General features: G+C 42.4%; 1 protein-coding gene across 1 annotated transcript in view; it reads left to right on the top strand.

The window, feature by feature from the left end:
- NSG2 (neuronal vesicle trafficking associated 2) overlaps positions 1–27,101 on the top strand; it is a 224,787-nt gene that overhangs the window by 195,612 nt on the left and 2,074 nt on the right. Inside the window, exon 4 of the mRNA XM_085618092.1 lies at positions 9,626–9,736. Coding sequence (XP_085474218.1) covers positions 9,626–9,736 — 111 coding nt within the window. The remainder of the gene's footprint in view (positions 1–9,625; positions 9,737–27,101) is intronic.

Genomic DNA, 27,101 nt, shown 5'->3' on the forward strand with positions numbered 1-27,101 from the left:
CTGCCCCTGGGTTTGCGCCACACTTCTCCAGCCCACCGTTTATTTATTTTATTTATTTTTATTCATTTTAAAAGTGTTATATAGCGCTAGCTTGACCCGTGGGTATCAGAGCGCTTTACAAATACACAGGAGATAAAGGTTGCATTACGTAGCATGATCGAAGGAAGCAAAAAAAAGATATAAAAAACATAATAATTAGGAAATCAGTGAGGCGGAGGGAGACAAAAAGCTTAGGTGGTTGACACAGTCCAGTAACCACCTATCCTTGATGGTCAAGTGAGAGGGGAGTCAACTAGGTTATTAGAGTCTAGGTTAGTTGACATTGGTCGGTAAAGTATTTGTTGAGGAGATGGAGTTTCAGGTCCCTTTTGAAGCAGGAGAAAGAGGGGTTGCATCTGAGGTTTCTAGGGAGTGAGTTCCATATCCTGGGTACATTCCCAGAAAAGGATCGGCACTGAGTGTTTTCTTTTTCAATTTCGGGGGGATGAGAAGAAGTGAGTTGGAGCTCCTTAGAGTTCTGGATTTTCCTGCTTTTTCCAGTTTGCTGTTTAGGTAGTTGGGCGAAGGAGAGTGAAGGGTTTTGTGTCTGATGCAGGCCAGTTTGTAAATACATCTACCTTCCCTGGGAAGCCAGTTGAGGGAGTTGAGGGTTCATGTGATGTGACGAGTTGCCATGTTGAGGACTGACCTTAGTGGGGCTAGGTGAGCTTTCGGTGTCCCTGTTAGGATGGCGTTCCCATAGCCCAGTTTGGAGAGGACTAGGGATTGTACTCTTGTCTTGAGATCATCTTGGAGAATTAAAGGTTTACTTTTCTTGAGGTGTTTTAGTGAGTAAAGCGCACCTTATGCAGAGTTTTTGATGTGGTCCTTCATTGATAGGTTCTTCTCCAGGGTAATGCCTAGTGACTTAACCGAGTCGGATAGGACGAGGGAGCAGTTTAGGGCCTCAAGATTCTTGAGCCAGTCTTGGATTGGCAGGTGGTTGCTTTTTGGAGAGAACAGTATGTTTTTGAGAGAACACCATGTTTTCTGCATAGCTGGGAGGTCAAACCTTCATACGAGCTTCTCCAAATTACCTAATAATAACTAGCCCGTCCACAAACCATTTTTTTCTAATTGACTTTTTAAACGTTTTCCTTTCTTTGCTGTGATTGTACGCCATGCTTTATGCTTTTATGTTGTTGTGCCATTGGGTTGTGCTACCCCATGTCCCCTGGTTGGTGGAAAGAAGGTAACAGAGGCTGTAGCACAGTAGACTGTTGCTAGGGCTATGTTTACAGCCCTTTTTTGCAGTTTCTTATAGTGTTAATGAAGCTGGACGAAGAGCGCTTTACAACAGAACCAGACTTCACTACACATTTTCTCCTTTTCCGGCACATATGGAGATTGAATGATTTGTTGAGTCACACATAGCATGTTGAGCCAAGGTGGGGATTCGAATTTAGGGCCGTATGATGATTACGTAGTCTGCACTGTGCTAATCCAGGGGGCATCTATGCATTTATTATCCTCTTCTCCAGCACACACATTAACGATAACAAATCTCCAAGTTAGTGAATGGGCTGCAGGCAGCAGAGCTCGGAAATGCAGTTCAGTGACTCCCACCGTGTTTCCGGGTCCGGCTGTGAGCAGCACAGACACTAGCTCAGAGGTTTTTGTTTAGTTAATGTATGTGCTGCAGACGGAAACAAGAAACACATAGACCCCTTTCTACAGGATGGGATCATGATGCGACCGGTGGTTTCCCATTTTCCAAATTCGGTTTTATAAGCCACTAGGCCGCATCCTCTCCCTTGGTGAAACTGCATGATTTTAATCACTAAAGTGTTTTCCTGAAAAACCAGTGTACCAAAAATGTAGTGTACGGTATAGCTGAAAGCATCCTTTAATGGCATATTTGTCGGGTGGGTCCCTCTATGATGTCAAGTGATACAGTCCGTTCTCTTCTCTTCAGAAGCAGAAGTGGCCTCACTTATATGCCTCTTTTAGAGACCTCCCTCCTTCTTTTCTTTCTTTTCATAATACTCTGAAGCAGGGTTTTGCGAAAAGGCGCAATCCACAAATGTGGGTCTCTCTTTTTTTTTTTTTTTTTTTTTTAGTGTGCCCGGGACTATTTTTTATTCCAATCCAACCCTGCTTCCCTTTCCTCTTCCTACTCATCCCTCCTTCCCTCCCTCCCTTTCTTTCTTCTTTCACCTCTACTATGCTTTCTTTCACTTTGTCTCACACAATTAAATAGCTTCTACTAACCGTACGCTTGCTTTGTATATTAGTTTTAAATGCATGATGTTGGATAATGTTTGGAAAGTAGTTATGCTTGTAATTTAGACTGACAGGATAGCTTCAACCCTTTTAGAAAAAGCTGGGATAGACAAACACTGGCAGATACTGAGGGGGAGATTTACCAAATCTTCATGCAACGCAGTGCAGCCTCCCGCAAGGCTTCCCCATTGTGTTCTGACTCAGAGCCGCAAGCTCCCACCTGGAGCTAAGGCTTTTGCAATCCTAGATGTTGTTGCTTCTGCCGGTGATATATCATGCATGGCCTTCTTAGATGCAAAGAAAACAGCATCCTTTTCTCCTGGAGGCATAATAACCGACAGCCATGACTAGGGTGTAGTGTGCCTCTCATCACACCTCTGGGTCTGGGGCTGGGTGCTACTGCTCTTACTGCACTAATGAAAGCTACGCCCTGGGCTACTATATATAATGGCATATATTCTCCACACGTGCTTGCTTTGGGAATGTATCCATCCAAGAGCCGTTGTGTTGTGTACCGTCTAGTGATATGCTGCTCTCAAGATATTTGTTCCCAGAAAAGCATCATGGTCGGCTACCTAAATAAATGCATGGTGCACACTTATAAAAAAAAATCACACAGCACACCAAGCCACCTTGCTGCGCTACACTTTGTAATAATGCATGTCCCTAAACATATGTGTCGGTGAGCCCCACCTGCAACCACCTGGTCTAACTAAACACTGCGAAATGCAGCAGACATAGAAAAAGGAAGTAACAAGGAGAAATGAAATATATTTTTTTTCATTACGCCTCACCTGGGGAGATGTAGCATTTTGATGCACTCCCAGGTCTACCAGTAATGGTAAATCTGGGAATGCACCAAAATCCATGGGTCGATGCTTGGGATCACCCAAGCTCTATCCATTGAACGCTCCCTAGTGCAGGGTAATGCAAGGCAGCGATTTGCATTGTGTTGCGTTACTCTAGATTTATCAAGCTACGCAAGGCCGCTCAAGGGGGCCTTGCGGGGCTTGATAAATCTTACTTAGTAGTTACATTGCCCTTGCACAACAGTGACGCAACCACTTAGTAAATATGCCCCATAGTTTATATGTCGGACTGGACTAATGAGGTGAAACTGCATTTTATTATGAACTACATGTGTGGATCTCAGACGTGGAAGTGGAACCCCAGATAGGATTTATGACCATATGATTTTTTATAGAGTACTTGCTGGCACAGACTTGCAGCTTCGTGGCACTATGAATGACTGGTGTTACTATTTCAGACTCAAAGATGCTTCCTTCACCTCGGAAAGAGAAGGGGGTTGTGCTAATTCTTACTGGAATAACTGGTTATTGGTTCTCTTGATGTGTTTATGCTGATATCTTGCTATTTAGGGCTTCCTTTGCTTCTTTGTTTGCATTTTTGTAGTCTTGCACATTCTACTGATTATTTACACATTTATGCCATTTGCACAGCCATGTTACTGATGTATGTCATAATACTGAGTGACAAAATAACGCCCTGCAACAATTTTCAGTGCAGAATAGTCAAAATCAATATATCGCCAAAGTGTATATAGTGACGTGTTGATATGCTTTATTTTACCTTCATATCTTCATACCTAGATATATACATCAAAGTAGTAGTCATCTAAAGCTACTGTTATATAATGATTTAGCTACTATAGTGGTAGTCGATATTCTGCACTAGACGCTGTTCCAGGATGATATCCTACATTCAGTGTTGTAGTAGACAATCAGTTGCGGCTGGTTTGGGGGCAAAGATGTAGGGCAGGGGGAGGTGGGGCAGCTAACAATACCAACACCAGAAAAAAAGAACTTACCTGAATGCCCACCACATCACTGCTCTTCTGGCTCCACTGCAACACAGGCTCACAGACTCTCCTGAGGCCAATCCTAACGTTGATCTCTTGTTACTGGCAGCATGATAGCTGCGTCCGGGTTGGCCTGAGCACCCTTCATTTGTTCTCCCAGAGAGACTGGGAGCCTGTGTCTGCTGTCTTCAACCCGGCAACACAGCTCGTGTTGGGGACAGCTCAGAGCTCATGTTGGTTTGGCCATGCTAATATGCCTGGCCAAACCTACATGCACACTGATAGCAGTGCACCGACCACTCCTCCTTCATGACGATCATGGATTAGGCCCCACCCCAAAGACTCATCCAGAAAAAAAAAAAATGATAAACCTGCTTTATTATCGTTTTATTTTTCAAGTTTTGCAGCTGCTGCTGCTAGCATGGGGCAACGCTCCTTCGCCATAGCCGAGGAGCCACCGCTGAGGACAATATTAATAATCTATACTGTGGTAGAAAAGCCCTCTACCCTGAGCGAAAGCTGTACTTTATAAATATGAATAATAAATAACACAATCCCTTAGTATTCTGGAGGCTTCCACACAAGTCTGCAGAAGGCTGTCCTCCCGGCTCCTAACACAGATGGTCGGATTCTTGTGGTGAAATAGGGTCTCTATTGGAAAGGTTAGACATTTTGATCAGGTTTGATAGTACCAAACAGCAGTGCATCCCTAGAAACAGGCAGAGGGTTGCAGTCACACAGCAGGATGCATTAGTGAGACAACCCTGGAGCCAGTACTTAATTTGTAATAGAATAGGTCCTGGGGTGCACAGTTGTGCGCAGTTTCCCATGGCCAGTGCTATTGGATGACGGCGTGCAGAATACCCCGGCTGTGCAGCCTTGATTCCCCCTCATGACTCTTTAATCCACCACCAGACACTTTGTTGCTTTTTCTCACTTTTGCAGGTTCCTCCTTTCTCCCTTTGGCAAGTTTTTTTCTGACTTTCTTTCCCGCCTTCTTTCCCCTTATTTCACTCTCTTGCGCAGGGTCAAAGTCTGATGAGAAAAACATAAGTGCAGGTTCCTAAACATATGTGTCGGTGAGCCCCACCTGCAACCACCTGGTCTAATTAAACATTGCCTGGAGCTGCAAATCTGGGGGCCTCATTTATGAAAACTGTCACATTGCTGCGTAAAAACAGCGATGCAACAGTTTTCACTGCGCCCTCTTGCGACACAATGGATGCTCCATATTTAATGTATGGTGCCCCAAGTCGCAAGGAGTTACAGATACGTTAGTATTTCTGACATATCTGTAGGAACAGTAATGACGCATTGCTGCAGTGTGTCTCCAAAGTGACCCTACTCCAGCAATGGGTCATTACACAGGGGAAAGTCCCATGTTAAATGTGCCTGCGTCTGTATTACTCCTGCTATGGAGCAGGCGTAAGATTTTGACGCAGTGGCATCCTAGAAGTGGCGCAGTGAACTCTGATAGATTTCACGGCGCCACTTCTACAACGCTTTTTGTAGGGGAACGCCCACCCTGCATACATTATACCTGACGCAGGTATAATATAGCACAGGACTTTAGAAAGTGTTGCATCTGCTTAGATGCGTCACTTTGCAAATAGGGCGTAACATGGGACATTTTGTACGCCGCTGGTGTGTCACAAAAAGTGATGCAACGGCAGTGCAAAAGTGTCACAAGGCCCTGGGTGCATTGCTGACTTGTGAGCACTGCACCAAACCAGTCATGAATTATTGGGGATCTCAGAATTGGCGTCAAGCAAAATGTTGGGTTCCCCTTGTAGAATGTAATGCAGGCCCCTGAGTCTCCCATATGGCTTTATATAGATGTTATCTGACACACAGATATACTATTTTCTGTGAGGTCTCAGATGTAGGCAGCTGCGACATCAAAGCCTATCTACATCCTCCCTGCGATCAGCTCTGCTGCCCCCTACTATAACCTACTAGGAGTAAGTCGGTTCTCAATGTGTGCTGAAGGTGGCAAGTGGTGAGCACTGGCACTCATATTTTGGTACTGTGACTTAATTTACTTCATCAGGCTTTAGCCCAGAGCAATGGAGAAAAAGGCACCAAAAGAAGAAGGATAGGAAAACACTGACAAGGGGTGAAAGCCGGGGTGAAACAGAACCCACAAATGATAGACCATACCATGGGAAGTGTAGTGCGTTAGAAAAAAAAGACATGAGGTGGAATCAAGACTTGGCTGTTAATTATCTCCAGCGTTTGGCAGTGCTGTTGGCTGCTTACGAAATACCCGGATTTATTTATTAAAAAGTAAGCACCGACAGGGTTCACTATGTGTAGCAATCATATCTAATCAGGTCTGCACATACTACTAGGGCTAATTGAAGGGAGAATGTTGTACCCTTATTTCAAAGTGTACATGAACATCTTTTTGAGATACCTTGCAGTGTCTCTCCATGTTATCTTCACACCAAGCAACATAGTCAATGCTTGATGCAGATGAGCTAAAAGCTTTCCAGACAAGCTCTGCAATTGGGATCCCTGTGAGAGACTTTATCAACCCCTACTAGCAGCAATGTAGCCCACTCTTCCCCAGCCCTACCAGCCTCTTAGAGACCTATCGGTCACTCTACCGTATCTTGAGGGCTCGACCCAATTTGCCAGAGATTGATCTTCATGGAGCAACCGATTCCCTTTCATCTGAAGCAGTTGGCAGTGGCAGGCCATTTTGCGAAGTGGTTTGGGAGAGCATGACTTCTGCCCTTGAAACTGCTTCTTGTACAAATGAGAAAATCTACTCCATTGCGAATGTGAAAATCTGCTCCAATTCTGAAAAAAATTTAACCATTAAAAGGTGATGAGTATTATTTTGAGCCCCGCAACTAGTAATCAGCTCCAGTTCATAAAGCATTAACAGCAACAGCTTGAAAAAGTTGAGTAAATTGTCTTTGCCTACTGCTGCCACTCCAGATGGACAACAACAAATGCAAACCGGTACTGGTCCTGCTGCAATAGGGATAGTCCAGCCTGAAGGGAAAGGAAGACAAGCAACCCCAGTTCAATTTCAACACAGTTGGGCCTCATCAGTGAGGTGCCGCTTGGGTCCCATGTCACAGCGAGAAATGGAGCCATATCTGGGGGTACAAGCCACAGTTAGGGAGTCACTTTAAACAAGGAAGGATTCTGAGTGGAATGGTTGTAAAAGTCCCTGGCACTGGCAAACTCGGGACTGCATTCCAGAGCATCATCTCTTTGTAACCCTTGCATGACTCCAGTCTCCTTAGCAAATATTTGCCAGTCTTGATCCTCCTCCAATAAGAACAGTCCAGACTAAATTGCCAAGCTGATTCAGGTATCTGCGAAGATTAATATTTAATATTTTTATGTTAATAACGGTGATTGGGATTATTGTTTGATAATTCTTTTTATTATATATCACGTTAGTGCAGAGCCTGACATTAAATCAGACTTTTCACATTTTGTGCTTCGCCCTTTTAAAGAAAGAAGGCAGAACCGTTCAAATGTTTCTTTTTTTTGTTCCTGTCAAAGCCATTTTGTTTCCCTGAGGATTGGTGGGATGGCATTTGTTTGCCGCTATATTGCTCATTTGTTAGGCGTTCTTGAAATGTTCACTGACATGCATTTCCTTTTCTGTCAAAGCTGTGCCTTCTGGGAGGGAGACAGCAGCTCAGAGAGACACATGGTGCCATCACCACAGCGAAAGCGGAGCTTTCCCCTGGCTCTTTTACACACCTGCCAGAACCATGTTTTCAGGTGGTGCTAACAGTAGATCAGGAAATGTTTCTAATATTTGTTTAAAATGTTTGCTGAAAAAGTTTAAAATAGGCAGGCAGTGGCACAGTAAGAGTACCACAAGCCCCAATACATACAATGTAAATAGGCCACTCTGCATTGTAGTTGTTTGGTTGAAGACGTCCATAAATGGAGTGCAGTGGGCTCCTCGCACGCCTGGACCTTGGCGCCACTACAACTCTTGCACTATTGATAGCTATGCCCCTGAGAGAAGGGGTTCCTCAATTGAATCTGCCTACTGCAGCTTTGTGTTTAGGTCACACTGCACAAGGCCTATAGGTGTTTCTGTTATGATCCACATTATTGGGATGGGAATGTGGCCTTCGTGGTAAACAGTCACGTACTTTTGTCCACATTGCCCATCTGGAGTTTTTATTTTTGCACTACCATTGCACTAATCTAGCGTGTGTATGCGTTCAGTGGTGCATAATGGGCAATGGACTATATTGTCTATGCCTTGGGTGATTCACACAAAGTGGCAGTGTCAGCATACTCAGCTCTAGTGAACCAGAACTGTGAGCAGACCTTTTTTCTGTGTCAGGGAAAGAAGAGGGTTCTGACCTCTCCCATGCAAAGTTCCACTAATATGTTAATTTCAGAAGCTTGTGCTGATCTTCCGTGTGCCAAACAAGGGCCCTGTACAGTAAGTGTGTAGACCATGTAGGGCAGTCGGACTCTGTTTGTGGTATGAGTCTAAGTATTGGGCCCAGTAGGGTCCACTTTGTATGCGCTTGGTTTAGCAATGCACTATGCAGGGTGATACAGCTCCCCCACGCAGTGGGGGTGTATTGACTGCACTCCTGTGGCTAGAGGAGATTCAGACACTGAAGGAGGAAGGTTGAAGCCACCAGACACATGGCTGCCTTGAGGAAGTCATTCAATGAGTTCTGTGTTAGAAAAATGCTGCTCATTAGTTCTACTGAGCACTGCCATTCGGGGTGGGGTGAGGGTTGGGACACACACCATCACACTGGGGTCTTTAGCAATGTTCACACACGTAAATCCCTTCCTGTCAAAGGAAACCAAATGCATCAAAATGACAAGCCCATAAAGGAACAACGTCTGAAATTGTTGAGCACCTTCGAGAATATTTTACTTTACCTTTAAACTTACGTTGCATGTATAGACTGACATTTGTGCAGTTTCATTAGTTGGAATTATTAAAGATAAATAGGTGGCAGTTTTCCAATTAAAGGGTGCCTGGGTCTGGATTATGTGGCGAGTTCCCTCAATAAATGCCCAGATCTTGGAGGTGTGCTTGACATATATTCATGGAAGGGGTTCTTTGGGGCAGTTCATTACAGCAAATGGGGTTTTGTGTTGTTCAGTTCTGACACACGGATTGCCAACCTAGTAACGTGCGGCAGCAGAGGCGTGTGGGCAGGAAAGGTCACGTCTGCTCTCCCAGCGGCCCTGAGGGAGCCAACGAAACGGCAGGCAGAAGCTACGATTTTTTTGTTTTTTCTGTGTGGATGAGAGGAACGCATGGGAACACGAAACCCTCGGAGCATTCGATGTGCTCTTTGCCTCCTAATTGGGCTGAAGACGGAAGAGGCGCCGTGTGACTGGAGGCCTTTCGAGCAGAAAGCAGGGGAGACGGGTCTGGGGGAAAAGCGCGCACTTAATTATGATACTTAGTTGTTCTAAGCACTCTGCAGGACTGGAGGGGGAGGCGATTAATTATGATCAACGTTTGGTCGCGGGGGGATTGCGCGAGAGAGAGTGGCCTCTAATTGCCGTATTTTGCGCTTGCAGGTCACGATCCTCATCAGCCTGGCTCTGGCCTTCCTCGCCTGCATAGTGTTTCTCGTGGTCTACAAAGCCTTCACCTACGACCACAGCTGCCCGGACGGATTTGTTTACAAGGTGGGTGCAATAGTCACAGAGACCTGGTGTATCAGTTACAAGATTTCTGGCCTATCCCTTTAGGGAAACTTCCATTGGTGCCTTGTTTGGCTGGACAGCAGAAGGCTCTGGTACATGAAAGGTTCCTAGAGGACCCGGAGAAAGATTAGTCAAGGCGCTTGACATGGTTTCAATTATTCGCTATGTGCCTATTTCTACCTCTATAGGGATGGAACCGTATTTAACTTGGGTACTGAACCCAAAGCATGGGTTTGAACTTACATGGCTACGACTTCACACGGTTCAATTTATAGCAGCATTTCCCATGACAGGCCCTTGGTTTGCCACACTTCCATGTTGCCCGTGTGATGCTGCTTCTACCCAATCCACGATGCACTTCATGTTCTTTTGCATATCATACCGCACTTTAAGATCTCGATTTTTACGCCCCATTTTAAGTCATATCAATTTTTTGATTTATAAAGAAGGGTTGTTTTTTTTACAAAGCCTGTCCACCCCTATAATCTGTTTTACATAATTTTTCCTCTGCACTAAAGTTGAGGAAAAAATATGCCTCATTCATAGTTATGGTTTACCTACAATGTTGCTCTAAGTTTCTGTTTGTATTAATATTTTGTGATTACCTGTTCGCATTAAAAGTTGTTTGTAATCTGCACTTTAACCAAATGGATTTTGAAGTTTTTATCTCTGTTTTATATATATGACTGGGATGGCTCTTAATTAAGCCATAACTTGTTTACATAAACCACCTTGTTTTATGTTTTTAAAATAGAAAGGTTGCCTATATTGTATGATACAATTGTATTGAAAGTATGAATTATGATAGATTCATTTTATGATTATGGGACTATGTATTTTACCTTGTGCTTTTAAGGGCCGCTCCTGACCGAATAAAGATATTGACTGATCGACTAATAGAATAGGTGGTACAGCAACGTCCATGGACACTTCTGTAAAATCCATTGCACAAACGTCCTTTTTATTCCTAAGGCATGCCAAATGGGCAAAAAAACATATGTGCTGTAAAATCCAAATTCAGGATCTGTGGGTTTTTATGATGAGTATGTTTGCTTTTTGTACATTTCCTTCTTTCTTCAAGTGTTTCCGAATGGGGACTGGCATTGCTTTACAGATCGCTTCTCCAAAGGGATGAAAAATAGAATGGAGAGAGGCAAGAGAAGGGTGACCAGGAAACTGCGTGATTTTAACAAAGAATCCTCCAATGAGAGCAGTAGCAACTTTAGAACAGAATGTTTACTTGGAGAGAATGATAAATGCTTAGAAAACCTCCCAACAGAAGTGGTGTGGTCAAAATGCAATTGGACAAAGTAGGGCAATAAGACTGAGAAAGCAGGACATCGCAGGAGTCTACATAGGGGTTGAGTTTCAGAAGTGTTGTTAGTGGTTTGTGGCCACTTCTCAAAATGAAATAATTTTCCCAAATATATTCTCGAAAGTGTCTCAGATCAAACCACAGGCAAGTGTCTCTTAATCAACCGTGGAACATTCCGTCAACACATGGATTCAAATCCTATCCGCATCAAAGAAATGGTTATGGTAACCACACAGCAGTCCTGAAGAAGTTCAATGTAGCTTATTTATGTGGTACACAGCCCTTGCATTGTAAAATCTGTCACTAACATATCCACCACCGATCTTGGCACCACTCCAACTGCACCCCTCACATTCCATACAGAGCACTCACCAACTTCCACATTCTAGATCCTTCACAGGGTGCCACATAATATACATATTACAGGACATGCCACAGTGCCAAACTTGTATTTATCCTTCAGGTGCAGCACTGCTCATTTCAAACCATGATACACCTGTTAGTATAAATGTACCTAAAATGAAACACTGTCTTCTCACGTATGAATATTTGCAAGCAGCAGTAATCTGAAAAAAAACAGCAAAGTGCTTGTCCTAGGTTAAAAAAAAATCAAGAAAACAGATATTGTCCTATCCTTTTAACTTTACTGACTGAATAAGGGATGAAGAAAATGTCCATACTTCCATTTGGCATAAGTGAAAGAGATTGCTCAAAGTGTGGTATTTCAGCAAAGCTAACAAGCTTTGAAAAAACCAAACAGTCTTGCTTTGACATTGCTGGTCTGCTGCCCATAATAGCTTTGCAATGCGAGTAGAATTGCAGTACAAGCCTTGGCAAAGCCAAAAGCATTATTCTGAATAGTTTCAAATTGCCAATCATGTTGTGTCTAGGTGCAATGTGAAAGCCATCTTAGAATCGTATAACAAATGTGTTCGACCGTTTCAAGATGACCATCACATTACATCTTAAATCACAATGATTGCCGTCTTTGAATTATATAAAGCAATGTTTCCAGATGACTGCCTACTGCTATTAGCTTTGGCAATACTTGTGCCACGATTCCAAAAGCTTTAGCAAAGCTTATAGTGACAGCTAGGGGTGACAGGTAGCAGTGTCAGCAAGGAAGGCAATGCGAGAGAGAGCGAGAGAGAGAGAGATGCAGGAGAAGAGAGAGAGAAAGCAAGAGAGAGAGATGCAGGAGAAGAGAGAGAGAGAGACCGGGAAAGAGCTGGAGAGAGGGAACGAGAGTCCCAGAGGGAGCGGAGTGAACTGTTAGCGCCCAAGGATTGGCAAAAATCGGGTATTAGAGCAAACACCCCAACTTATCTCTTTGACCCTCTAAATCCTAATGGAGATTGACAGGTCAGATGGACCTTTGCCACCGTGTTACACATGGAGAAAGGACAAAAGTAGAGGTCATAAATGTCATCAACTGTCAGGTCCAATATGTTCAGTCAATGACGAGAAGTTGAAGAAGTTTCCAACAACTTTATTTATCCTTTAAGGAAATTGGAATCATTTGTCATCTTTATTCCTATTAGTCCAAATTGACAGAAATATGGAGAAAAGGGTTGATTAGTGACAGCATAAATCAAACAGAGTGTTCCATAAAGGAATTGTGTCACTAAACTAGCTAAAGGAGCCTAACCTTTGCTAATAGAGAACCCATGAAGAATTCCTTCTAGAGAAGATTTTTGGAGGATAAAGTCTTGAACTTTCCCTAAAGGGTCGCTCTGGAAACTCAGCTGAATTCCCAACAGCTGCAGTAGCAATGGTTAAAATAAATCAGTGGTAGAGAAATGATTGTTGCAGCCTTATTGAGCAAGAAAAGTTGGAATGAAAAGGATGAAGTCACAATCAGCAGTAGTTTTCAGCAACGAGGAGCAAAGAAAATGCAGTTTAGGATGGTTAAAGAATGGAGTCTACAGAAGTAGAATCAAAAAGGGGGTCTCAGTAAAAGTCCAAAAGTTCTCCTCTCCTCACTCTCTAGGAACACTCAATTATAGTATAAAAATGCACAATAATGTAACAAAAATTAGTAGGTGTATGATGCTTCCAGCCAATGGAAAACACTCATCCAATGGTGTCGTTGACATCCGCTGCTTCTTCTCCCGATTGCCACAGTAAACATTCATTCGGTATATAGTAAATTCACTGTTGCAAATATGGAAACATGGAAGAACATTGTCATGAGAACTATCATATGTAAACTATTCGCAACATTCAATGATTCATTGTGAATACAAACGGCTTAAGAAATACAATGAAACAAATCTATCAACAATGTCCCGGTTAAGCATACGTAAAATATATCTAAATTATTCTTCATTCTAACAGTCTATTTATTATAAATCCACAGCAAAGTTCATTTTTAAAGCAGGATGATCTAACATGGTATGAGGAAGCAAAAGAACATAATCCTGAAGTCAGCACATTCTTTAGTAGGATGCTGGAGCTAGGCAAAATATTGTAAATAAATGTTTAGCTGTGAGCAAGAGCTGAAAGAAGAATGGTATGGGCCTAGTTACAGAAGCACATTAGAAATGAGAGCCAACTACATTTTTCCTTCACCTTATTTTTCCTACACGTTTAAAGCTAGCACATTTTCCCTATGTGTGATTTACATATGAATTATTTTAGCAAAGTTTAAATGCATTCTAAAGAGATACCTACACGTTTAAAGTATTTTTTTCATACAAAATTATTTCTGCCAAGTTTTAAATGTATTCTAAGGTGAAATTCTAGTATGGTGTGCAAGTCAAAATTTGATTTACATTTTTTATTTCTCGTGCTTTGCAATGTGGGTAGAATTGCAGTACAAGCTGTGGCAAAGACAATAGTAGCCATCTTGGAACATTATTATGATTACTTCCAAATTGCCCATCATCTTGTATCTAGGTGCAATGTGAAAGCCATCTTAGAATAGTATAGCAAATTTGTTAGACACTTTCAAGAAGACCAACACATGGCATCTTAATGCGCAATGATTGCCATCTTGTAAATATATAACACAATGTTTCAAGATGACTGCTATAAGCTTTGCGAATACTTGTGCCATGATTCCAAAAGCATTGGCAAAGCTTATAGTGACAGCTGTGGGTGACAGGCAGCAGTGTCAGCAGAGGAGGCAATGGGAGAGGGAGAGAGAGGGAGAGAGAAGGAGAGAGAGAGAGACCCTGAAGGGTAGGAGCGCTCTGTGTTTTATAGTAACTCCTAATCTGTTTTCTCTATCAGTTTGGTTCTTCAGTTTATGCCTCCCGAATGGTGAGGCTTGTTTACCATTTGATGCTACAAGCTCAATCAGGCAATTCCATTCTTCTTTGCTAATGAAAAAGACAGAGGATTTAGTATACATTTCTTTCACAATGCAATTTGTAGATAGGAGAAAATGGCTCCAAATGGAGTATTTCATCAAAGCAAGTCTGTCAGTTTGACCACTTAATTGCTGGAGTTTCACAAGAGGAAACTCCTTGAACAGACAACTGAACCAGATGTTTTTTTATTCACACCCTTCTGTGGGGATATTCAAAAAAGATTTTCTGTAAACACCTCTTCCAACAATGACTTTACTTCATGAGATGTGTCCCTTTAGTAGTTTTTGTGTCATCATTAAAACCAGCAGTGATCATCTTAGGAGGGTTGGAGCTGGGGGTTTCTTAACTGGAAAGTGCAAGGACCACCTTTTCGTATATAAACATAAACTGGTTTTACCGAGGAATTTCTTTAAAACTTGTCATTCACTGTTATCCAGTGCTACATGATTCGTTATACACTAATGTCTAAAACAAGCATAATTCCCAACATACACCCACTTTTTTTTATTCTTCTCTTAAGTTCTGTGAATGCATGCCATCTTAACATACTAAAATTGACTTCTAGCCTAACGAGTGCCTAATTTGAGCCAGTGTTCGCCAGTGGGGCTTCCCGGCATTCATTTTTGCAGGCCAGAACTTATTTTTCCTTACCAGAAATTTACTCGGGGCAAGAGAGGGAAAACACACAATCTAATAGAACCGCCCGCAAGCTTCTAAACAGAGCCTTGGTCACTGACACTTGTTCTTTTATTATTTCACAAATTAAGCACTGCTAACACATACTCAAAGGAAATAAATCAGAAACTCTCACTCCGTTATTGTTGACCTCATATTTAAATCTAATATTCACATATCCTCATGTTATTTCTTTATCGAAAGAATATACAACCATAGCAAACAACCATCAGTCTTAGACCACGTGTAAATTCAATGCTGGCTAATGGAGGCCGTGGAAGAAAGCTTACCAACCACTGTAAAATGCTTAGGCTATTCTTTGCCACCTGCACCATTGTTTAATGAGAGGTTAAAACTTGAGAAGAGACACTGCAAAGTCCCAGAAAGGCTTTGGAGAAATTCCTCCACAGAAGACACCAAAATCAACTATAGAGCAGCATAAAAAAAGACTATGGGCTCTATAAATCTCTCTCAAGCTGCTTTTTATTCAAGTAAAATTCTAAGCACTCAACCTGCTCTAAAACACTTTTTAAGTGGTCAGGGAATTATCTGACCCCTGCAATTAGCCTCCTCCTACTGCCCTCTCTCAAACTCAAAGCGAGGAGATTGCCCTCTTCTTTACTCAAAAAGTGGAAAATATCCACTCTCAATTGATCAGTGACTGCACACAGGTAGCATAATTGAATGATACCATTGTTACTACTGACATTCAGAACCTTTCTCTTGTTGCTAGTCAATGCTTGTGGACCAATGTCAGCCAGTTATCAACGTTTAGTAGATGATCCCCTTAGGACATTGCACCTTTCAAATCTATCCTTCAGTCTATCAAGTTTGGCTCCTGGCTGGATTCTTTACCACCTCATCTCCTCAGCCAGATGAATCTTAACCTGTTAGCAATGATTATGGATCTTCTTAAGGCTTCACTTTTGGAAGGGTCTGTCCCTCAGAAGTGGAAACATGCTATGGTCATTCCTCTTCTGAAAAAAGCGAAGTTGGACCAACCAAACTATAAATGTCTGCCCTACATCCCTGTTACAATTTTTTTCCTAGATTCTGGAGAAACAGGTCAGTGGCCAGATGACCTCATATGTGAAAGCTCAAAACTTTCTCCACCATTCCCAGTCCAGCTTTAGGGCTGGAAACGCCATCAAATCCACACCTTTGAAGGAAACTGAGCTTCTAATGCAGCACCTGCATTAGGAAGAAGCAGCTGTGCTCATCCTTTTAGACCATAGCGTGGCCTTTAATACCATGTCTCATTCCATTCTGGTGGAAAGACTGATGGCACTTGGCCATGATGGCTTAGCTCTGGAGTGGTTGTGATCGATCATTTCTTAAAGACCGGTCTTTTCTTCCATGGCCAGGTCCAACTCACAAACACTTACCTCTGGAGTCCTGCAGGGCTCTGTGCTGAGCCCGTTGCTGTTTCACATCTACATCCACGCTCCAGTGGATAATTTAGAGAGTAGTGGCTTGTTCCTTTTTTCCAAAGCAGATGACACCCAGATCATCTTTACTCTGTCATCTGCTCATAATCATGGCTCATCTGACCTCAAATTAGGCTTAAGTTTCTCCTCCTCTTGGATGAATAACAACTCACTCAAGCTCAATGGGGACAAAATGGAGGTCCTGATTTTGGGCAAGAATCCTGCTCTCTGGGAACCACAATATTGGCCTACTTCTCTAGGTGCTTTGCCCACACCATCATCAAAGGGCAAGAACATGGGCTTCCTTGTGGATGACATGCTATCAATGAAGTCTCAAGGGGCCAAGGTGATGGCCACTTGTTTCGCAGTGCTCGAATGGCTTATCATCTCCAGACTAGATTATGGAAATGTGTTGTATCTGGGAGCCAACAAAGCAACTATCCATCGGCTTCAGCTAGTGCTGGGCTTCTCTATCACTTTCCAAATCTGCCTCAGTCTTGAATCTTCTTCACTAGCTGCAGTGGCTTATGATTCCAAATCATATCAAATTCAAAGCGCTATGCTATATGTTCAAGGCGAAAACTGGATCTGGAACTAACTACATTCAGGATCTGGTAGTCCCTTATCATCCTTCTCGTTCCCTGAGATCCTCACATCGGTTCTTGTTTACGGTGCCTAGGTTCTGTTTGTCTAGTATGAAGGGGCACTCTTTTGCTTATCTCGGCCCAAAACAGTGGAACTCTCTTGCATATTCTCTGAGGGACTACCCCTGTCTTTTTGCCTTTCTCAGTGGCCTGAAAACCTGGCGTTTCTGAATCTGCTTATTCGGTTCTCTGCATCCTCCCTCCTGCTCTGCACTTGAAAACCCCTTGGGGTCGCTGTGCGCATTATACGTTTCTATAACATAACATACATTCTGTAGCTTATAAACTAATTATTTATTTTCTCTCAGAAACATTAAGCTGCACTTTGCCCGTGACTACACCTAGAAATCTTAACAATGAAACAAAATAGAAAGTGAATCTGACATAATTTGCTTTGAAACAATGTGCAGTATATTATAATTCCTTATTATATTTCATTATTTGAATCCTTCCTTTCCCTTACACTTAGATCAGAACAATCATTATTCGTTTGAAGAACTGTGTTCACTTCTCAGTACTTGGTTAGTGTCAGAAATTAGAGTCCCAAGAAACTGTTAGTGCACAATTATCCTCTTTGGGTTTATGTGATGGGAGATAACAAGTAAGCTTATGGCTACCATTTTTCATCAAGTGTTCTTTAAGTGACTAATGTAAGGAGTAGTTTGGTGTGCAATAGCATGCACTCTGCTACATTCAAAGTATCAGATAGAACGCAGAAACCTTCCTTTCAGACATCTTGTTTTCCTCACTAATACTTTGCGTAACTCAAGTTATTCATGTGCATGACACATTTTGCCTGGGTATATTCAGAATAGATTTTGCACATACAGCACTTCCTTTGATGACTTCACTTCTTAAGACTGGTCAATGCAGTAGCTTTTATCTAGTTATTAAAATCATCTTTGATCATCCTAGGAAGGTTGGGGCCAGCGGATTCTTAAATTGAGTGTGCTCCGACCACCTATTAGTATCTGTTTTTTAAGTGGGCTTTGCAGACGAAGGGTGTCAATACCTTTTTTTCACTGAAGTCCAGTGCCACACGATTCTTTAAATAGTTATGTTTTAAAAATGCTCAATTTCCCACCAGTGTTGGCAAAGTAGGAGGGGTAAGTGGGGCGGGGAGTGATGTGAAGGTAGTGTGTGTTGTGGAAAGATACCAAGGATGATTGTGGAAGGTGGTGGAAAAAAGAAGGGGGTAAAATGAGAAACAGAATGTGGATGTGAGAGAGTGATAGAGGGGGAAAGAGGAAGGCCAGGACAGTCACTCTTTTTGAGTGCTAAGCTGAAAAGCCACAGAAAAGCACAAAAATTAGCCCTCTGACATCAATAGCAGAAGGGTACATTCAACCAATCAAAAGCACGCCTAGTCCTAATACGCAGTTGTTTTGTGGGTTCAGATTTATGTTTTTATCCTAGTAGATGTATATGTTTGAGTGATATAGGAGTACACAACTGGGTGATACTTGTGATTGTATGTGGTGGCCCAATGGAGTTTCTTTTTTATACTTACCTGTCGTACCCTGACTCTTGGCAAGTGGGGTTCCTCCCTATATTTCGTTTACTAGTCCTAAATGCCCCAGGAGTGGGGAAAAACAAGAAGAGAGAGGAAAGCTATTTTAATCAGGAGGAGGGAATTTACATACACAAGAAACTATTTTACAATGGTTCAGGGCAAATCAAAAAGCAAGCACTTAGTATATGTTGCAGCATAGATTACAATGCTGTCTGTAGCGACACCGCACAAAGTGACAAATTAGGAACCAATCTTTTATAGAAAAGGCAAATTTGTCCCATTTTCTTCAGAGTAGAGGTGCATCTGGAATGGCATTTACTTGGGCTTGTTACGGGAGTACATTTAAGTGCGTTTCCAAAGTGGCAAACAAGAAACAATTTACGAACGGTTTGTAAATAAAAGGAAGGAAGCCCAAAAGGCTGTCATTAGTTTGGCGTCAAAATCGAGGAAACCTCCCAAACACATCACAAAATATAAAGAACCTGGAAATGCTTTTTGACTCTGAGGTTTCTTTTGTTGCTGAAATCAATGGAGCAGTGAAGCATATCAACGAGCAGGTCTCTTTCCTGTGGAAATCTACTACGACTCCACACGACCAGAAAAGACTTGTTTAAGGCATTTCTATAGAGGCGGCTTCTCCGTCATAGCGGAGGCGCGTCACCCCACTGAAAGGCCCCCAGAGACGCAAAATAGAATGGTAATGGAGTTAATTTATTAGCATTTTATCTTTCATCACCCTGTCCCGAACGGAGTGTCATGACGAGGGAGGCTCAGCTCAGTGACACCACCAGCAGGGAGAAGGTTGGGCTGCCTTTGCACTTGTTTAAAGTGCACGTCTCTTTGGCCTGCCATCTTACGATGGGCAGCCACATGTGCACTTTAAACCTCTCCAGGTCTGTAATTACAGGCCTCCAGTGCACTGTGGAGCACCGAGACAGGCCACTCCCTCCAATCAGGGCGCAGCTTTTATGCTGGCTAACAGCATGAGAGCAGGTCAGGATTGGCTTGGGAGCCTGCCTCGGGGAGAGAAGACAATTGAGGATACCGCTCTCATTGCAGGAAGGTAAGTGCTTTTTATTTAATTTAATGTAGTTTTGGTGCCACCTGCCCCCACCACCCTTGGGACTTGCCAGCTGCCAATGCATGTCTGGCCTATTGAAACATCAAGAACCCCAGGCGCTTGGAAGAAACTAATGGATAGAATGAAAATGGTTCAAAACCAGGCAACTAGAATATCCTTGAACCTCCAAAGATTCAGGCATGTATTACTGCGTTATAAATTGTTAAGTGACTCTCTGCACATGCAAGGATAGATCCAATGGCATTCACACATCCTACTGGAGGAGAGAACAGAATCCTTCACCAACATGCACCTTCCAGGAATATGTGATAGTCGAAAGCACATATAAGTACCTACGAACCTTTAAACAACACATAGGGGGATCTTGGGGATTTCTGATACCCATTCTGTATAGCTCCTGAACCCTTGCCTTGGACTGGAGTCCACTAGGGGTTGTATTATACATAGGGGCATATTTACGAGGCCCTTGCGCCAGCAGAGTGTCACTTTTTTTGACGCTCTATTTGCGCAGGGTGCTGGCCCATATTTTAAAGGCCACACAAAGCCACCCTGCATGGCTTTCCATGGCCTTGAAAATATGACCCTCTTTCACGCTTTACTCTGCGTGAAAGGGGTGTTCATGGGTGTTGCTGTTGGTGTTCCCACGCAACACCCATGGATCCTGGTTTCGTAAATCTGGGAATGCGTCAGATTCTAAGGTTAGATTCTCCTAGTTTTTTCCTCTTACTATGTGTTGTGCATTTTGCAGCACACACAGATGGAGGAAAATGCCATCAATGATTGTTTTGTGCAGGAAGGTTGTCCCTTCCTGCACAAAAAAAATCATCCCTGCAATGCAGGCACCCTTGCACTATGGTGCCTGTGTTGACGCTAGGCAGCCTATTGTGCGCCAGCGCAGAGTAAACCACAGGGATGCGTCATTTTGTTGTAAATACGACGCATCCCTGCACTTTCCTAATGATGCAGCTCGGCGCAGTAAAATGACTTGCTGCGCCGCATCGCGTCCAATAGTGCCCTGGAGCGCAATGGGCATTTGTATTTGCTTTTTTGTAACTGGGAAGCTTTGTTATTACAGAGGAGGCCACTGAAGCATGAGCAGGCCTTTCTGATACACTGATAGTGCTGGCACACATGTAGCACCAGCATTATCTTCAGAGGGAGTTTCCACAGTTGCATGGGGGTGTGGCCCCAAACCAATGTAGGGAATCTCTTTGCCTCTGTGCCCGTGCTGTATTGCAGACAAAGAGACAAACATGCCCTGAGGAGGTGCACTGAAGGTGTGCCACAAAAAAGGTGACACACTCTCAGTGTGCCTCCTTAGTGCAGACCTCTGGAGAGGGGAAAGGGTGTCTCAAAGACCCTCCAGACATCCCCCTGCAGGCATATGCACCTGCCTGCAGGGCATCTCACTCCTCTCTTTAAACTAAAGGCAGCATGCCGCCTACACAGTAAATACAGAGCGGCTTTGAAGCAGCCTCTCCATATTTTACTGAATGCGCTGGCCTGGAGGCAGCCCGAGTTTGTCGCTGCCCTAGGGGCAACGTATTCATTATGGTAGGACGCAGTGTTCTGTTTGCCTCTGGCACACCTGCCTAAAGGTGCGGCGTGATGCAAACAATGACAGTGCTTCCTATATGTAATACGGGCCCAGACACACTTTAAGAACAACCTAAAAATCAAGCTGTTTAAACTTGTTTTAACAAATTAAATTGCAGATCTGTGGGTAGTATTGGAGAATGACATGCAGCTTGACTCAACTTTCCAGGTTTCTCAGCTATGCACACTGAGTGACTGTAAGGAGAAACACAGCTCAGTATAAAAATGCATATTTTTTGGGTGTTGCCACATTTTACATGGCCACACCAAGGAATGCCTACCTTCCTGCAATTCCAACTGTAACCAATGTGGAGTGGTGGGGAATTGTCCGCAGAAGTATGCCTGATCTACGCGGTACAAGGTCCACTGACCTTCATTATGTCAGTCAGGATCATAAAATTTGCAGACGTGAATCTCTTTTTTGGGATGTGTAAGCTCCACCTACTTGAGCAAAAACCTACGAAGATCATCCAAATAGATTCTGAGGCCTCGCTTATTATTAACCATTTGAATCGTTTGCAAAAGCTTTCGCATAGGGAAACCCAAAATGTAATGTTCCCATTTTCCATCAAATGTACCCGATTCATCGAAGATGCTGATAGTATACTTGACCGGTCTTAGCCGCAGGCAGAATATTAAAAAAATTAGATAGCACTGCATTATGAACCTGTCTGCATCTCTCCTTCCTTTACTTAAGATTTCATTAGCGAACACTCATTAGCAGAAATGTGTTTCTTCGTAAGACAGCTGCCGTCAATCATCTTCCTGGGACTTCAAGTCATTAGCAGCACTGGCTTAGCAGGGCTCTCTTTTGTGCTTTGGGAAAAGAGAGATGACAAGTCATTCTTGATGGTTGTGGCTACACTAAGAAAAGGTCTAAACCCCTGGCAGTTTCTTAATTTGCAGGCACTGATTTGCATAGTGGAGTGCATTCAGGAGGATTCTGCATGGAGAAATTAATGGAAATGCGATGTTATGTCTATAGGGCATCCGAGAGACGTTAATATGTAGAGTGTGTAATATAAAGGGAATCTCTTCATCTATCTAGACAGCTTAGCAGTGCCGGGCAGGGTATCAAAACCAACCATGACATATGTTGTTGTTTAATTACAATATAGCTCTGAACGTGCATAGTATTCAAGTCCCAATCAAGGTAGGTGTGTTTGTTACATGTGCCGCAAACACATTTAAAAAAAATGGGGCTATTACCCAGAATTCCACTTTTGCATCGGTCTACCAAGAATCATTATCCTCTGCAGAAAATGTGGGTGCCCCAGTTAGGACTCATTATCCTTTGATGTGCCCAAGTTGTGACCTGTTTGCTCTTTCCACCTGTTGGTAAAGAATGTTGTCTAACTCAACAATGTTGTTGAAATTCTGATTCAGTTTTCATTGACAAATAATGGCTATCCCAAAATCACCTTGTATTTGGGCCTCACCTATAGATTGCTTTGGCTGTCTGTCGGAGACCTCATGCTTCCAATAGACATACATACAGTAGATAAGAGTGGTCTTTTATCAGCCTGCTTCAGCCATTGACTGCTGGTTTTTTTACATTGGCTGCGTGGGATGAACTTTATGGAGTGGGGTTTTCTATATCTTAATCATGGGGTGTAATCAATAAATAAACCCCGTCATTGGTCGTATGGACTTTTGTTCATTGACAAAGAGAAGGTAAAAGGAATAATCATCTACATCAAAACCATAAAAATAATAAAATCATAAAAGACTAAAGTACAGTCAATAAAGAGAAATTGGTGTGAGTTAAAGGGTTTTATTCATCAATTCTTTAGTTTCATTATTTATTCAAAAATGATTAGTCTTTTAAGAATCAGCATCAGAAATTAAACCCTTCCATGCTCATGACGAGCCAAGCTCATCACGAGTCACAGTGGAGCTGTGCTCATGACGAGCTGGGCTCGTCATAACAGCCGCGGCCCGCCCAGGCGCGATTGATTCCCCGTCTGTGCGGGAGAATTAATCAGTGGGCGGGGTCGTGATGAGCCCAGCTCTTCATGAGCACAGCTCCACTGTGACTCATGACGAGCTGGGCTCGTCACGAGCACCGCGGCGCCGCGGCCCCCCCACACCATGGGGGAATTACCCCCGCGGCGAAGGAGTTAATATAATCCAATAATCATTATTTCGCTAGAAGGAAGAGTACAATATTTGTAAGTGTAGCAGTTACAATTGTATTAATGCAGCAAGCGTGTTCCATTAAAGAATTTTCATAATCTAAATTAAATTAGTTTGGATTTGGTGTGGAATGAGGTGTCAGTTCAGAAACCCAATAAAGAATTCTGATGAGAGAACTATGCATAAACATAAAGCCTTTGCACTTCAAATAGAGGTCTGAAGCTGAAAATATTCTCAGCTATAAATCAACAACATCTAATAAAATAGGGAATAGGCTCAAAAGCAATACCCCAAAGAAGAGAGATATGGTCTCAAGCAACCCAGACATGGTTCCTCGGAAAATGCGAGTGAGAGAAGCCCCCTTCTACGCTAGGAACACACACTAATATAAACACATACTTTTGTAGATGGAAACTTGTATCGCTTTCTACTTTTACGGCATCCAGTAGGATTTCAGTCAATCCTTGGGAATAGGTAAACTCCCTAGTGTATCATGTCTTCACAATGGGTCATAGACACATGTTCTTGAAACAGTACTTCATTCACATTTTTCATTTCCGACAGTTCTTCCCACGAGTCAAGCTTCCTCTTGCTTCCTCTCCTCTTGGTGAGTCCCTCACTATCAGTTGTCTAATACAAAACAAATGCCTATTCTCGAACTAACAGACGGCGTCTAGAAAGTTACAGCATCTGCAGTGAAGAGAAAAACATCTTGCGAAAAACAGCTCATTGTGAAAAATAGGCATTTTAATGCTAGTGTATTATTTGCTGTTTAACATGGCATCATCAGTTAAACTAAGTTAAAGTGGCAATTTTTTATTTATTATGTATGCCTATGTTACTTAAGAATGGTTGCTTACTGCAAATTAATAAAACCCAATACGTGTATTATTTAGCATAGACTTTTGCACTTTGCAGTAAAATGTGTTTTCGTTTGTAATATAAAAAAAAAATCACTTTATCAGTGTTAATGCCAGGGAATTTTGTACACCGTTACATGAGGCTATAAATAGTTCCTTGAGATCACCTATTGTGTTACATGGTCCCATCTTGTAATGTAGGTTTTTGTGTTTTTTTAACATCCATTTAAAAATGGCCACTTTGATTGAGTGTGCTAAACAACTAAATCTGTTGGGGGGGGGGGGAGGAAAACATTGGTAAAGCCAATAGGTGGGCATAGTGTAGCAAAGGCAAGACCTATTGGCTTTGCCAATCCTTGTTAATAATGCATTTCTAATCACATTTTAGACTTCCTATCAGGGACAAGCCATCAGCATGGAAGTTGCCCTTCATCATAATTGTATCAGCAGTGGAAAGTAACTGGCAGTGTCGTGAAGTGGCTATTTTAAAATGCAGTACCCAAAACTACCATTTTGTGTAGTTGCAAACAGTTTGTTGGCCTAGAAAACACACAAGCTCCATTGCAGAGAGGAAAAAGAAAGGTTACATCCCGTATTTCAAGGAGATCTAGGAGAAGAGGTTAATTTGAGTAATCACTGAAGTATACATAGTGGACCTGGGAACACATGGAAACCTATGAATGTCACAGATGTCCTTGTGATTCAGTGAATCAGCAAAAACTAGTAAAAATGTGCAGATCATTATTGAATTTAAGCATTTATACTGAATCGGGCTAGTAGCGAACACATTCCCTATCGATTTTTTAATAACGAGATGCAACTACCATAAGAAGGTATTGATTGTAATAGTCACAAACATAATTAAATGTTCAAAGCAACATGGCCGAATGGAAGTACAATTGATCATAACAGGTAAAATACTATTCTTTTGTTTGTGTGACGAGTAAGGCAGAAACAAGAATTTGGCTGCAAGTACTGATGATTGTTATTTTCCTGTACAATATTGAGCTAAGCTGTATACACTTGGTGGGTCACAGCACGTCACAAATTTCAAAACAGTGGAATGTGAAGCACATGCGAGCAGTGAGAGAAAACAGATTAACAGCAGTAACAAACTGTGTGTTGAAATCACAGCCATAACTGAAGCTAACAGTGTGCAATGCCATCTAGACTGTCACATGATATAAAAATACCCATCATGTACAAGGGAAGAACCAACTAGGCCGATGCTAGAGGCCTTTTGCTTCTGTAACTATTACCACCAACAAAGAGGGAGGCGTGTACACAACACTTACCCTCATACTGTAGAACATAATTCTGATAAATAGCAACTCTTAGCAAGGAAGATTGCTCAGAACACCACTGTGGAGTTCATGATGAATACATTGAGCTGATGCTCAGAATAAAATTGACCCACCACAACCCAAAAAAAAGATGATGTCTACCAAATGAAATGATGGACAGGGGAGCCTCAAATTAATTCATTTATGGGGCAAATATGCATCATCATACCCAACATGTGGATACACAACTCTCCATTTTGCTTTGGAAGACAATACTGGCGCTGCCTCTTCTAAGAACGTAGCCCACAGTTACATCTGGTTACCAGGTCTAGACAACAATGTAAAACATATTTATAATTTTAATGTGTGTTTTTCTCCCATGAAATTCCGAAGAAAGTGCAGTGCAGGCAATATGAATGGCCCACTCTTTTCTGTACCAATGTAAACAAAGATCTTTGTGACTACTGCAAGGTTACTTCTTCAAAGTAGATTTTCATGCAAGAAACAGCAGACCTCCATCCCTGCATTCATATTCACTGGATGTAAACAATTTTTTCAAGTATCACCGGTCCCTCAAAGGGCTGGGGGATACTTTAAAGACATGTGTTTAAATCTATGGAATGACATCAAGTGGAGCACTCTATGGACCCCTAGATCTCAGTCTGCTCACAACCAAACCAACCATCATAATTCAAACATGGATGGAGCATTATGGTGACCACTTTCACTTTGAAAGCAGGAACCACCCCATGTAGAGTAAAGGTAACTGATCAGTGGATAGCCACCACAATTCTGGTTACAAACAATTGCAAAATTGCATACTGAATCACAAATAGGAGATGAAAACTCCTTCATGCTCTCTCCTATTTGTGATTGGATTTGGTAAGAGGTACTTTGTGAGACAGAAAGTACTGCCTTAGTACTTTGTGCCACATTATTTGGCAGTCCCGAAGCCTGTGAATTTTTTCAATAGCATACTACATGCACAGATCCCATATTTCTTTGTCTATTTAGTTTGTTTGTAAAGTATCTATGTGTTGCCTTGTTGCGTCTTGGAATCACTAGGCTGGGCTCTCAAATTCCTCCAGTCAGATGGCTGGAGCCTCCCAGACTGAAGGCAAGGCTATGAGATTTAGTAAGAAAGCGTTTTATTGAAAGTACATGATCTTTCTGGCAAAGTGGTTAAAGATCATATGCTCATAGACAGCCTCCTAAAAGGCCATTGTGAAGTGGGTCAATATCATGCACTTCTTGGTGGGCATTCTGGAAAATGCCTTTAACTTGGAGTTCCAGCCATTTCAGTGATGGGATCTGACCACATTACTAATTTTCCCATATGTTTGCAACTCCAAAATTTGGGCCGTAGGTAGACCAAGTGGCATTGGGTCGCAGTTTGTAGCAGGGTAGGACTAGCTTTTGCAAGTACACAAGGTCAGGTGCCTCATTAGCTTTGCCAATGTTACAGAGGAGGGAGTTGTATTTCCCTATATCAAGGTTAACAAT

This window comes from Triturus cristatus, chromosome 7, assembly GCF_964204655.1.
Source record: "Triturus cristatus chromosome 7, aTriCri1.1, whole genome shotgun sequence".
NCBI lineage: Eukaryota > Metazoa > Chordata > Amphibia > Caudata > Salamandridae > Triturus > Triturus cristatus.